General features: G+C 34.4%; 1 protein-coding gene across 8 annotated transcripts in view; it reads right to left on the minus strand.

Annotated features, from left to right (window-relative positions):
- Positions 1–5,519: 5,519 nt before the first annotated feature.
- The window catches only part of LOC126700557 (uncharacterized), a 72,153-nt gene continuing 63,583 nt past the window's right edge, over positions 5,520–14,089 (minus strand). For 3 of the 8 annotated variants that reach the window (XM_050398750.1, XM_050398749.1, XM_050398748.1), the window contains 6 exons: positions 8,088–8,203; positions 7,929–8,017; positions 7,741–7,815; positions 7,400–7,507; positions 6,190–6,285; positions 5,520–5,918 (listed from right to left, as the gene is read on the minus strand). In XM_050398750.1, the coding sequence (XP_050254707.1) occupies positions 5,652–5,918; positions 6,190–6,285; positions 7,400–7,507; positions 7,741–7,815; positions 7,929–8,017; positions 8,088–8,203 (751 nt within the window). In that variant the 3' untranslated portion in view covers positions 5,520–5,651. Of the gene's footprint in view, positions 5,919–6,189; positions 6,286–7,399; positions 7,508–7,740; positions 7,816–7,928; positions 8,018–8,087; positions 8,217–8,239; positions 9,101–10,026; positions 10,502–14,089 lie in introns of those variants that run through there. The other 5 variants (XM_050398753.1, XM_050398751.1, XM_050398747.1 and 2 more) reach the window with 4 other exon arrangements.

Here is a 14,089-nt window from a genome sequence, read left to right on the forward strand (position 1 = left end):
TGAAGTGGATCGAAATAGACCGAATGTCGATCTATAGATTGTGTTTTGATATAAACTCAAATTCTTACTTCCAAAATAATCAAGTTTTAACTCAAACAAAATCAAACCAACCAAAACTATGTGAGAGAGAGAGAGAGTACTTATAATAGGGAACTAAAAAACATAACACCAAAATGTATGAGCCCCAAAATAAAATCTTAAAAATCACAATTATTCATTAATATAAAGTAGAGTTGCAAGAAAGAATAAAAAATGAAGAGAGAGAGAGAATAATCACTTTTCAATAGAGAATGTTAGAGAGAATACTGAGAAATTTATAGAAAATTATATGAGAAGAAAAACAAGTAAAAATAAAAAATATTGTAATAAATACCAAATTATCCAAGTCATGTTATGTTATGTAATAAAATAACATTATATTCTTATATATTATTTTTATATATAATGCAATAGGATAACATCTATGAAATGAAAGAGACGAAAAAAGATAACAACTTAATCACATCAACCTAAAATAAAGTTCCTAATAATATTTTTTTTTTTAAAAGGGAAATTATACTTTTCTTACCTGTGATTTGCCCGAAAAACATTTTGCTTACCTGTTGTTTAAAAATTGACATTTTACCCACCTGAAATTAGCTCCATTTGACTCTTGTTACCCACCTCTTTTAAAAACAATGGTAAATTTGTATTTTTGTTACCCTTTTATGTCTCTCTCCACTCAAAACATAAAAAACTTTAAAAACCAAGGGAAAAGAAGATCTAAAAGCTAGGCTTTGTAAAAATTAAAACCTAACTTTTACATCTTTTTTTCATATGTCAACTTTTAGATCTATTTTAAATCCAAATGGGATTCTTGTTCCTCTAGTTCTCTTCTTGGTTTACACCACTTTGTTTTCACCAAAATGTATAGTGACAACTGAGGAACCAAACTTCAAGAGGCCTGATCCTCTGCACCACTTCCATTACTACAAAGGAAGTTACGATGTTAGGAACAAGCATTACTGGGCTGTAAGTTACACTGCCTCTTGAGGAGGATATACATAACATGATTCATCCTTGCTTTTCTGTGTTTTGTTCTTGGTGAGGATAGAACCCACATCACGTAATATAACTGGCTATATAAGGGTCCCAACTCCCAAGCACATGTCCAATTTTTTTGGAGCAGTCAACCATGATGTTATTAGAAAAATAGAATTTTTTAGAAAATCAATAATAATAATGTGGGGTTAAGGAAAATGGGATTGATTTAGTGTGTTTTTCTCTTTCTTTTTTTTTTTTTTTCCAGTCTGCGGCATTTACAGGAGCCTAGACATGGCAATACGGGTCAGAATTTTCTGACCCGACCCGACCCGACCCGAAAAATACCTGACCCGAACCCGATTTTTTGACCCGAAGTAAAAACGGGTTGACCCGTGACCCGACCCGATTTTTTTGCGGGTCAACCCGACCCGACCCGGATAACCCGTGACCCGACCCGTTAAAAAAAAAAATTCACTATTTTTTTTTTTTTTTAATTACGTTCTGATACTATGTGCATAAAGCACAAAGTACCAAAACTAATAATAATATATTCAATATTTATCACACCATCAATGCTACTGTGCTTAACAGTAGACAAGACAAGTCACTATACAAGTGACAAGGGTCAAGGGCCAACCGGCCAAGGCTGCCACAACCATTAAAAAAAAAAAAAAAAACTCATTCAAAGCTTGCTAGCTGTAGTCCATCACTCGGCCAAAGCACAAAATGCACAAACACAATACAATTATACAAACAAACCTGAAAAGTGAAACCTGAAAGTTGAGTTCCTCACTTCCTCTACTTCTCTAAGTTCTCTTGCTAGCTACGTTATGTACTAAAAGTTAGCTATATGGATTTAAAGGTAATTTAATTTTTTTTTAGTCATAATTATACAATTTTAATTCTTTATTGATTTGCTTTCATGGTACATTAAGTTATATTAAAATATTGTATTGTAGAATAGATGCTGACGAAATTGGTCAACTTGAGCTACAATTTACAAGCATGAATATTTGCAGTGCTGAATCTGCTACCAACACTGAGTAGATTGAGATTGAGGTGTAATTTTTATAAAATATTTACTTATTTTTCTTTACTTAATAAGTTATGTTTATTTTTAAATATTTTTTTGTTTAGTTTATCTTTCTAAATAATCTAACTTTACTATTATTTTAAATGCAATAGGAACATGTGCACTTAAGAAGACTGATAACTTGCTACTTTGCTAGCTTACTTGTTTTATTTGTTTTAAGATCTATCTCTTTTTAAAGTTGTAAACTTGTAATTATATGCATTATGGCAGTGAACTATTAACATTGAAGACTTTTTCCATTATGAATTTATGACTATAAATAATTTTTGTTATGCTCAAAAGTCAAAACTGTCAGAATTAGAAGGATATTAACAAGTGGCATTAAGTGCAATTCATTTGCTTAACTGATTTTATTCATTCTTTCTAAACAGATTGTCATTGATTTGTTTTTGTAATTGCAAAAAAAAAAAAAAAAAAAAACTTGTTTGAAAAATACGGGTCAACCCGACCCAACCCGACCCGACCCGCAACCCGAGTGACCCGTTTAAAAATGACCCGTGTTGACCCGTGACCCGTTTGACCCGCCAACCCGATTGACCCGACCCGAACCCGACCCGACCCGCCCGTTTTGCCATGTCTACAGGAGCCTATGGTTATGCAATTGGGGTAGTTTGGTTGCTGTGTGGGCTGGGATTTCGAATTTTCTAAATCGTGAAGGAGCCAAGCAGTGCCTCTTGGCCATTTATGAAGTATTTGGATCATCATTATTTCCTAATGTTCTTGATGGTCCTGCTCTTCACCGTTCTCGCCACGTAAGTATTTCAAAGTGATCCTTAATTCCATTTTTTTTTTTTTGTCTGCTTTTAGTTCTATAGAAAGAGGGGAAGGTTTTAAAATAGAAGATTTAAAAGTTGATACATGAAAAGAAAATGTTAAAATTAGGTTTTAATTTTTACAAAAATTAGCTTTTAGATCTTATTTTCCCTTGATTTTTTATTTATTTATTTATTTTTTATGTTTTGAGAGGAGTGAGACATAAAAGGGTAACAAAAATACAAATTTATCTCTGTTTTTAATAGAGGTGGACAACAAGAGACAAACAGAGTTAACCTTAAGTAGGTAAAGTGTCAATTTTTAAACCACACGTAGGCAAAGTGTTTTTCAGGCAAACCATATATGGGTAAGGTGTAATTTCCCCCAAAAAAATCATCAACCTAAAGTAAAGATACAAGAAAAAAAAATCACCAAAAAATGAAAAAAAAAAAAATTTGAGAGAGAGAGGGAGAGAGAGAAATAACATTTTTGTGTGTGGGAAAATTATGTATAGAATAAAATTGAAAATTGAAATTTATAGTAAGAGGAGGGGAATAAGAAAAGCCAAAAATAAAGGAAGATAAAGGGATAGAGGATAAGTGTTATTAAGATATATAGTAGTGGGGAAATGAAAAAGTAAAAGGGGGAGGAAAAGTTGGAGAAAGTATAACATTAAATTGGGAAATTAATAAGAAAAAAAGAGAGTTAAAAATAAGAAAGAGAATGTTGGAAATGAGTGGATGATGTGACCCTGACGTTATTCAACGAAAGCGTAACAACAATAAATGTTACGTTTCAACTTTTATATATAATAATAATAATATATAGATATAGATGTTGATCTTATTTTAGGTTATTTTAATGGTGATGTGTTAAAAGTAAGAGATGTGATGTAAGTGAATTGTAAATCGGTGTGTTAAAATAAATAAAATAACTTTTTAATGTGTCAAAATAGCTTTTTCTTTTTTTTTTTATAGCACAACTAATGCTGATGGTGACGCTCTTAAGGGATGAGGGAGAAAAAATCAAATGCACCTCGCTTATCTTGCTAAATGAGAGGAAGACTCTTATGCTCTGTTTGTTTCAGCATTAATATTTTCTGAAAATTTGTTTATTTTTCAAAGAGTATTTTCTAGAAAATTGTCTTATTTTCCAGTGTTTAGTAATAATCTTGAAAATGAGTTTGAGAATGTTTTCTAGTGTTTGGTATGCAATTTTAAAAAAATATTTCTTGTATAATTTAAAACATGTGTATTATGTAAACCAACTAATATAATCATTATAAATAAATAAAAACCCAAGAATGAATTTGGTTTTCATACTAAAATTTTAACAATAGATACAATCAAAATTAATTAGTTGTCAAATTTTTATGATCTCTACTACTCATATTGTTTATATATATAGATAGTAACGTACGTACATATACCTACACACATACACACACACACACACATATTTATCAACCATTTGACTATTTATAATAGCGGAATACATTTTCAATCAGTATAAATAATAATAACTTTTAATTGTTTACTCTTTTTGTTGGTATACTAATTGTCTACTATGGTCAACTACAAGTCTTCAATATTACTCTAAATTATGTATTTACATAATGTATCTGTATAATATATCATCACTGCATAATATCTGCCTAAAGTATATGCCAACAAATGCAATTCCCCTAAACAATTATCATTCATTATATAACAATGTTATTAGTCTATGGTAAATAGTGTCCCATGTAAAAGCAATTTAGAGCAATATAAGTACTATGTTTAAAATTTTCATCTTTTACTTTATTCATTCTTTCTTCTTCTTCTTCTTCTTCTTCTTTTTATTTTTTTTGCACTTCATGTACGAAAAAGAAATAACTTCTGTTTGGAATCCATCAAACCGAAAATTTGTTAGAGAAAAAAGAAAATCAAGCTTGAAATTCAATGCAAAAAATTGGGATTTTGGTAGAGAGGAATGAAATAATTACCGCTACAAATTTGTTTTCTTTTGAAAGCCAGAGCTATTGACCAATCAGTGAAGAAAAAAAAAATCTAATCAAAGAATTGTGTTACAGAGGGGAAGAGAAACACATAGAAAAAAGAGAAGAGAGGCAGTTAGAGAGAGAAATCTATGAGAAGAGGAGAGACTGAGTTAGTAACAGTGAGAGTGTGAGGAGAGAAAAAGTAAAAGGAAGAGAAAAAAAGTGAGAAAACTTACCATGAGAGAGATAAGGCGTCAAAAAATTATGTTTTCCACAGCTACAGACGAAGATAATATTTATAGGAGATGCAACGCGTGAGAGAGAGATTGTTTTCCAAAAAATTTTTTTGAAAAACAACCTATAAAATATAACCCTTATTTTTATTAGGATTTTCCACTTACTAAAGATAAAAACTATTTTTACAGAAGGTTTTTCAGCGAAACAAACAGAGCATTATAACGACACTAATATACCATATAGAAGGCTGGGGACTGATGCTCTAACACATAAAATGATGTTTCTTCAATCAGTTGGGAAGATTCACATTTCCGCTGACAAAGTTTATTTTTTCACTTCTTTAGAAACAGAAAGACTATATAGACGTATTAACAAATACTAACAACTTAAACTTGGTGCCACACCAATAATCATTTTTCTTTCCTGAACAGGGTATACAAAATAACAATTATATTTCAATTATAAAAGAATACTAGTTGTTCAAATTATCATCCAATTTTTTTTAATACTTTTCTAACTTGAATCTTGGACAATCTGACAACAATTGAAAATCAGGACCATTGAACTTTATAGTCCACCTTTTATCTCTTCATATAATGCCCACAACAAAATGCCAATTACAGTATCTCTAACCAAACTCTTAAGAAGACCATCAACCCACCGGTTGGAGCCATCACCATTTGGCCTCTTCCCTGCAAGATCTCGAAACCGCAAGTCTCCTTGGTCTGATACTAGTGCATATATCACTCCATTCATGTGGCCTTTTCCAATCACCCCCACCACTCTTTTACTGTTATTCACAGCTTTGCTCCTCTTTAGTGACCATGCTAGGTACTGAGAAAGCAGTAGCATATTTCTTAGATGAAAATTATAGGCCTTAGTAAAGCAAAGTAGAAACATGATGCACGATTACTATGATACAATATGAGTCAGCAAAGATTAAAATTTTCCACAAGTCACTAAAACTATAAGAAAATTATAAGTTCTTGCAAAACTTTTTCTTCTTTCCCTCAAAACTCTAAACAAATGAGAATGTACCCATCTCTAACGTGGAGTTGAAGGACATTGCAGCTTTCTAGTGTTTTTCTGGCTGAGAAGTACTTACAGTGTCTCGTTCGTGTATAAGAGGCTGCAGAAGTGATGGAAATGAAAAACTGAGCTGCTCATAGAGCTGAAAGGTTCCATCATCTGAACTTGGTTCCTGCAATAGGTTGTAGAAATTATAAAGGAATAATCATGCTAATGTCACCATACTGTTGAACTACGGTCTAAAATGCAAAGAAAAATAGGATATTACAGCTAACTTTGACTTTACATCCTAATATCTCAGAACTTTTGTTAATTCCAATCCTTCAGAACAGAAAACATACTTAAGAAGGGCATCAGTAGGACATCTACGTCCATGGGAATGACAGGATTGATAAAAATAGAGTTGTGGGGAAATTTTTCTCTAAAAAGAAAAAGAACATTAAACCCAAAAACAAATGTCTAGCAGTCCAATTGATTACAAAAATACACTACGGGTAAGATTTACTACATTTTCACTCTTATGTGTTAATTGAGAAAGAAACACACATTAACCCTAAAATGTAGATTTCATTGCCATCCTGGTTGAAACAGCATTCAAATGGTTGAGTAAGGGAAGGATCTAAAGTTTCTATATGACAAGAGCACCATTTTAATTCCCCTTCCTTCCCCCTAAGGACACTGTTAGCTTTTACTTAGGTACCACCATAAGAGGCTAGCAACCAATTTCTATAGTCCTTGCCATGTAAGGCAATATAGCTTTCTAGCACATGTTAGGAATCAGTATATCATCATTTTCCTTAACTGGTACAACAAACCAATAGTGCTATCCTCCAAGTGAAAACAAAGGACAAGGAGATGGTGAAAAACAATTCCTGTAACGAACCCGAGTTCAGTGGAACAAAGGCTTCCTCAAGTTCAATATATGAAATAGACAATCCAAAGACTTAGTCATCACTTCATTTTCAAACTTCAATAGAGGCGTGGGAACTGTAACAGCCAGGAGATTATGCAGAATCAAAAAATCATATAATTTCGGGGAAGAGTTTTTTTTTTTTTTTTTTCTTTTAAGTTTAATTTCAGAAAGTATAGAACCAGTCATACTTATATCCAAGCTTTCTGAGGTGAAACTTTATCAAAGATGCAGAAATCCTCAAACCATAAATCTCCCTCCTCCCCACCCCCCCCCCCCCGGGTCTCTCTCTCTCTCTCTCTCTCTCTCTCATCATACTTCAACAAGGAAAAAGTTGGATTACCTAGATGACAATTAAACAGTGTAAGGGATCAACCTTGAGACTGTTCCTAGACATTTCGGACGATGATGTTATCCCACGAATAACTGAGGTCACCAAACTTAGTTTCTCAGTCCATGTCAAAGAATTCCAAGCCCTTTCAAGCTGCAAGAACACACATAGGAGAAATGGAAATTCTGTTATTTGAAAAATTATGCATAACTAAAAAATCCAGCTTTCAAAACAAGAACCAATAAATGTACTAAATTTAGTGCAATAATTGCTAAAACAGCAATCAATATGACCAGAAATAGGAGTTAAGAACTAGCTGGAATATTTTAGTATCATTTGATCAAGTTGTCTCATGTGTATGCAAGAGTTAATACATATGTCCATACCGTAATTTCAATTGGCCGATCCCCCAAAACTATTTGAGCACCAATTTCTTCAGATATTTTTCGAGCAGCTCGGAACTACAGATTATAGAAATTTTTGTAAATATAGATGCTCCAAAGAAACATATTTGTATGGTTCTTTTTAAGTCCTTGGTTGTATTTTTGTTTTATTTTGAATCTAAAGAAACTACCTCATCACCAAAAGGGCGGTTGATATCTGAAGAGAGTTTTGAGGAAAAAATTGCCAGCAGTAGACGAAGTGCTAGAGCGGTCTGACCCCCTGCCTTAGGATTTTCAGTAACTAGTTTTCATAGGCACATAATGAAGGTGCAGAACAAATTAAAGCTTACCTAAGTTTATGCTACGACCAACAGCACCAAAAAAGCCAGTCCCACTCAAAGAAAACATATTTGAACGAAGTTGTTGGCCAACCTCACCATCATTGGAAGTGTACATAATTCCAGCTCTGAAAATGAACTCTGCAACAATTGAAGTTAAGATGTGGATTGAAGCTAAACATGTTTTTGACAATCATGTTACTTCTTTTTGCTAACTGTCAAGACAATCTGCTCATAAAATTAATCTAATGCTATTTCCAAATAAAATGTGTCTTGAATCAAAAGTAATAAGTTTTAGTCTTTCTGGCAGACCTTGCACCTAGGAAGCACAGTTGCGGTGATACAGCAATTTTTGAAAGAGTAGGGCATAGGTGTGGCGGAATACGTTTATTAATTAATTATTAAATAATTTTTTTATTTATATTTTCAATATATTGCTAAGCTTTTTTTTTTTTTTTCCATATAATGGTAAACATATATCAATTTAAGAGCAATAGTAGTTAATAAAGTGAGAATTGATATGATTTTAGGGTTGTTTCCTTCAAAGTCTGCCAACAAAACGGTTTGTTTTGATCTAATCTTTAATGTTTTTTTTAAACAAGTATTTCGGCCCATATCGGTCCAAATTGGGTCCTGTTTCTGACTGTATCAGCCCATATCGAACCAAATTGAGTCCTATTTTAAACCGTTTCAGAGCGAATCGGGCCGCATTCAAAAAAAAAAATTTCGTCCACGGCCACACGGCGCATCCATGCGAATCCAACTCGGATGCACTGGCCAAATCATCGCACCCGTGTTTCCTTACCTTTCACTCTATAAAATTAATTTCCTGCATAAATGTTGATTCTTTTTCTTTTCATTAGTTGTATGTTATTTGCAAGTGTAAAAGGTGTTCTAAGGTTCATATATGCACCATTTTGTAAGTAAGTAATGTAGCATCCTCATGGCTGCAAACTCAAACCATTTCATTGGATTTAAGCAAAGTGATGCAAGATGTCTTCAAGAGTGAAGACCTTGCCCCTGACCTGTACTGCATATGGAGGAAAGAGTTACAACGGTTATTGTAAATCATCTTAAATGTGAAGCTCAATGGTTCTAACTCTAGAAAAATGAGTGGACGGTACTAGACTACTAGTGCCTATTGTCAATTGCTAACTACTAGGGGCAACATATGGCACTCCACACATAACTGTAAGATTTAGATGGACTCCTTCAAATGTCAATAAAAAACATGAAAGCAAGGGCACATCATGCTGAGTACCCATGTAGATTCACTTAAATGACTTCTAATTGTTGTCTCACCAGCGTGGTTGAGCTCAACCTGGCATGGAAACCATCAAAAGTTGGGATTCAAGGGAATTGAGTAAAACCCCTTAAAAAGGAACAACCATCTTGGGCAAGGTTGTGTCCTTCCTATCATATATATGCAATCCGATAGAAGATTTTACTGTCATCTAGACTGTAAATCAGAGATTCCTGGTGAAATTGCTGGCTTAATCCTTAAAAGTTGGCACTTTCCAGTGGTCAAGGATATTGATTTATAAACAATGATAGTAATGATTGTTATAAATCCTCACAATGTCATTTCCATTTAAAAATTTGTCAAACACCTTCCCTCGAAAGTCATAAGGCAAGTGGTAAATATTGGAGAAAAAATAATAACATAAAGGGGCATCATTAATCAAAAAACTTGAAAGTTTGGTTCAAATTTTGTTATATTAACTCCACTCACAAGCATATATCCAACAGTAAAAAGCCCGAAAATTTTCATAACAGTAGCGTTTCTCCATTCTGAGGAAATGTCTTTTATAGAGCAGCATTTCAGAATACTAAACAAAATCCTAATGCATTCGGATTTGAAATCTTCAATAAACATTCAAAATTTGCATCAACAAACTAAATTCAACCCAAAAAAAAAAAAAAAAATTCCCAATTACCAAATCACACTTGCCTGCTTCTACATAGCTCCACCACTACATTATCAGGCTTCACAGTCTGCACAACGCGCTCAACCTCCACAGCTGATTCCTCTGATATATGCGTAGTTCCAACCAACCATATCGCCTCAGGCTCCACAAACTCGGTCCTCCATGCTGGTACAGGACCATATTGACTTTTCTCAATCAATACCAAGCTCCCATTATTAGCCAAATCAAGCAACTGAGGGTGAGTTTGGGCTATTTTGGCTCTAGAGTCATCCATAATTTCTGTTCTAAAATCAAAGTCTGGTGGGGGTGGCTTGATTGAAAACTTGGATGGTTTGATAGCTTTTGTTTTGAAGAAAAATGGGTTGGTAGTGAAAATTGGGAAGGTTGATTTGAGGTTCTCCATGGATGAGAATTAAAGAGTTAGACGTGCTCGGTGAGAGTAACAAAAAAATAGAGCACTCAATTTTCTTGTGTTTCAGGATTTGGATAAGGCAACTAACTTCAACGACCTTGATTGTCCCACGTGCAGTAACTTGGTCTTTTATTTATATATATATATATATATATATATATATATATATATATATATATATAAATTTTGGCCTATAAAGAGTTAATGGATATACTTTTTTTTTTTTTTTTTTTTTTGGAGAAAAATAGTTAATGGATATACTATGTGCATTAATTTAGAAATTTTATTAAAAATTTTAAATTTTGTATAAGAAGAGTTAAAAAAAAGAAACTAATTTTTTTTAATAATTTTTATATTTTTCCATAAAAGTGGTATTAAATTTTTTAAAAAAAAGTAATGCTACAACTACAAACTATTTTATAACATTTTTACAAACTGCTGATGTGGCAAATTCTTATTAGTTCTGTAGGGATAAGGACCCAAAATTATATATTAGGCCTTAGGCCTTGGCTAAGGACATTAGTTGGTCTGAAGACGAATAAACAGTAATGAGGGTGTTAAGAGTCCCATGAGTATGTGGAAAATGGAAAGATTGGGGGAGGTTATCCAAGGAGGAGTATCTCCTAGGATCAGCGAAACACAGACCAAATGTATATCTTATCGTTCAAAGTGACCTTGTAGGAAATTCCACTAATAGAGACGTGCATTATGAACGTACAAGAAGGATGGAAGATTGGAAATATCTAAGAAAATGCTGCTACCACCGCATTAAATGCTCTGCAACTAACTTTCTTGCTGTATTAATGAGGAGAAGACCTCTGAAAAATGCTATCTTGGCTACTCCAACTCACAGAAGGTCTAAGGAAGTGTCTGATAGGACAAACACTCAAGTAGTGGCTTAGATAATCAACAAGTGTAAGACCAAGATCGTTCAAAGGGAACTACATAACATAAGAGACCCTCCATGGAGGAGGGATCGAAAATTTGTAAGAGAAAGCACTGTAGCATCTTGAACCATATCTGTAACCATTTTCAATTAATATACACTAGAATATACCTCCTTGGATTACGCCGAGGAAAAATTTACTTAGATAAATCCAGTCAATTTCTGTTTGATTATCTTTTAAAATCCATTATAACTATTAAGTCATTTATTAGAGCCTAATTTTCCAACCCACTCTCTACAAATTCATTGTATTGGGCTTATTAGGCTTAGATCCAATCATACATTGGGCCAAGGATTTGAAACGCGCCCTTACAAGTTCTAATATAAGTCCACCACTGACATCACATTTATGTTTATTAATGATTATTTGAAAATTACTAAAACCAAATCAGCAGTTTGTAAAAATATTATAAAATAATTTGTATATATAACATTATTCTTTTTTAAAATAGTCTATTAACAAATATTCGGTTACCTATTAACCGACACTAAAGACTTTGATTTTGGTGGTTGAAGGTGGGGAATGTTTGGATTAGTAAAGTGATACGAGAATTATGGTACATAACATGTGTGCTATTTTTTTATTTAAACGTGTGTGCAATTTTGAGGACAGTGATTTTGACAGAAAATTCCACTGATAAGGACATGCATTATGAACGTACAAGAGGGATGGAAGCTCGGAAATATCTAAGGAAATGCTACTGCCACCGCATTAAATGCTCTGCAACTAACTTTCTGGTTGCATTAATGAGGAAAAGACTCTTGAATAGTGTTGTCTTAGCTACCCCAACTCATAGAGGGCCTGAGGGGGTGTTTGATGAGACAAGCACTCAAGTAATGGCTTAGATGATCAACAAGTGTAGGACCAAGATCATTCAAAGGGAACTATATAACATAAGAGACCCTCCATGGAGGATAGCATCTTAAACCATATTTGTAACCATTTTCAATCAATATATACTAGAATATACCTCCTCAGATTGTGCCGAGGATAAATTTACTTAGATAAATCCAGTCCATTTCTGGTTAATTATCTTTTAAAATCCATTCTAACTGTTAGAGCACCCACAGTAGATGTGGGATATGTGCCAAATGCTAAATATTTGGCACATATCCCACACCAAACACAAAAAATAGCTCCCTAGCAGATGTTGCATATGTTGCATATATTTGGCACGTATACCATTTTGTGTCTGTACCATTGCAAATTTGCAACGGTACGGACAAATGTGGTAAACCAAAATAATGTATTTTAATGTGTAGTAAATATTATTTTAATGTATTTTAATATGTAGTAAATATTATTTTAATGTATAGAATTGAATTATAAAACATCTGATAAATGAGATGTTGTAAAATGATGTAGTAAAATAATAAAGTAGGCATTTGGTGTGGCAAAATGGCATAATTTTTACACCAGCTGCTACGAATGCTCTTAAGTCATTTATTAGAGCCTAATTTTCTAACTTACTCTCTATAAATTCATTGTATTGGGCTTGGATCCAATCATACCTTGGGCCAAGGATCTGAAATGCGTCCTTACAAGTTCTAATAGGGGTCCACCACTAACATCACATTTATGTTTATTAATGATTATTTGAAAATTATTAAAACTAAATCAACCGTTTGTAAAAATATTATAAAATAATTTGTATATATAACTGTGGGGTCAGAGAACTTATGACCCGGCCCACTTTCCACTAGGACCTGGGGCCCTTACCGAGGAGAGTAGTTGCCGAGGACAAGTGGTGAAAGACCAAATAGCCTAGAGACGCAGCCGAGGATGATCCTGTCCTCAGCATCCCAAGACTTCAAAGGGGAGAGCGACATCTCGTCAAAGGCTGCCTCCAAAATGCCCCCAGAAGAAGAGGCGAGTAGAATGAGGGACCCACATAGGGGTACGGAGTGGGGGTGGTTCAAGGTAAATACGTCACCTCTGCATTGAACGTGCCCACAAACGTCCTAGCCATATTAATGAGAAAAGACGTCTGAACAGTGTGACTTCAGTTAGTGCAACTAACAAAAAGCAGGGGGAGGCAGCTGATGGGACAGGTATTTGAATAGGTACCTGCCTGATAAACAGGTGGAGGGTCAGGATCAACCGAGAAGGGTTATATAATGTGAAGACTTATGCGCCAAAAAGGAGGCTCCCAGACCATGGAGTCCTAAAAAAGGGAGAACAATAAGGACATGAAGCTCCTTGGACGAGGTCTAACGACAGGAGCCACTCATGACGTACCGGAATAGATTATTATTAAACACGTCAGGTTCATCCTTGTGCAAATCGCTATAGAAATCCTGATTAACTACCGTCCGGTGACCAAGGCCTAACCTTTCAAGCCCACCCTCTACAAATTTTATTGTTTGGGCCTTTTAACATACGAACGCCAACATCATTTTGGGGTCGTTACGAAATGAGTCCTTACAATTGGCGCCGTCTGTGGGAAAACTTGTGTGTTGGCACAGGCAGTGGGTCGAGAAAGTCCCCCCATCACTTCCAACAGCCTGTGGTAGTGCCCTAACATAAAGTTCCATTAGGGGCTACGCTTCGAAGCGTCAGTAGCGCGGATGGTTCTAGGGGCTTGGCCGAGGGGCTAATCCCCCCAAACCAATGTCCCGCACCTTGGCCGAGGGGCTAATCCCCCTCAACTACTTAAAAAGCTAAGTTTTGGACAGAACCAAGGTATTGCATGGTCCTCGGACTCAAACCTATGGGGAAACCAACTAC

Source organism: Quercus robur, chromosome 9 (assembly GCF_932294415.1).
Source record: "Quercus robur chromosome 9, dhQueRobu3.1, whole genome shotgun sequence".
Taxonomy (NCBI): domain Eukaryota; kingdom Viridiplantae; phylum Streptophyta; class Magnoliopsida; order Fagales; family Fagaceae; genus Quercus; species Quercus robur.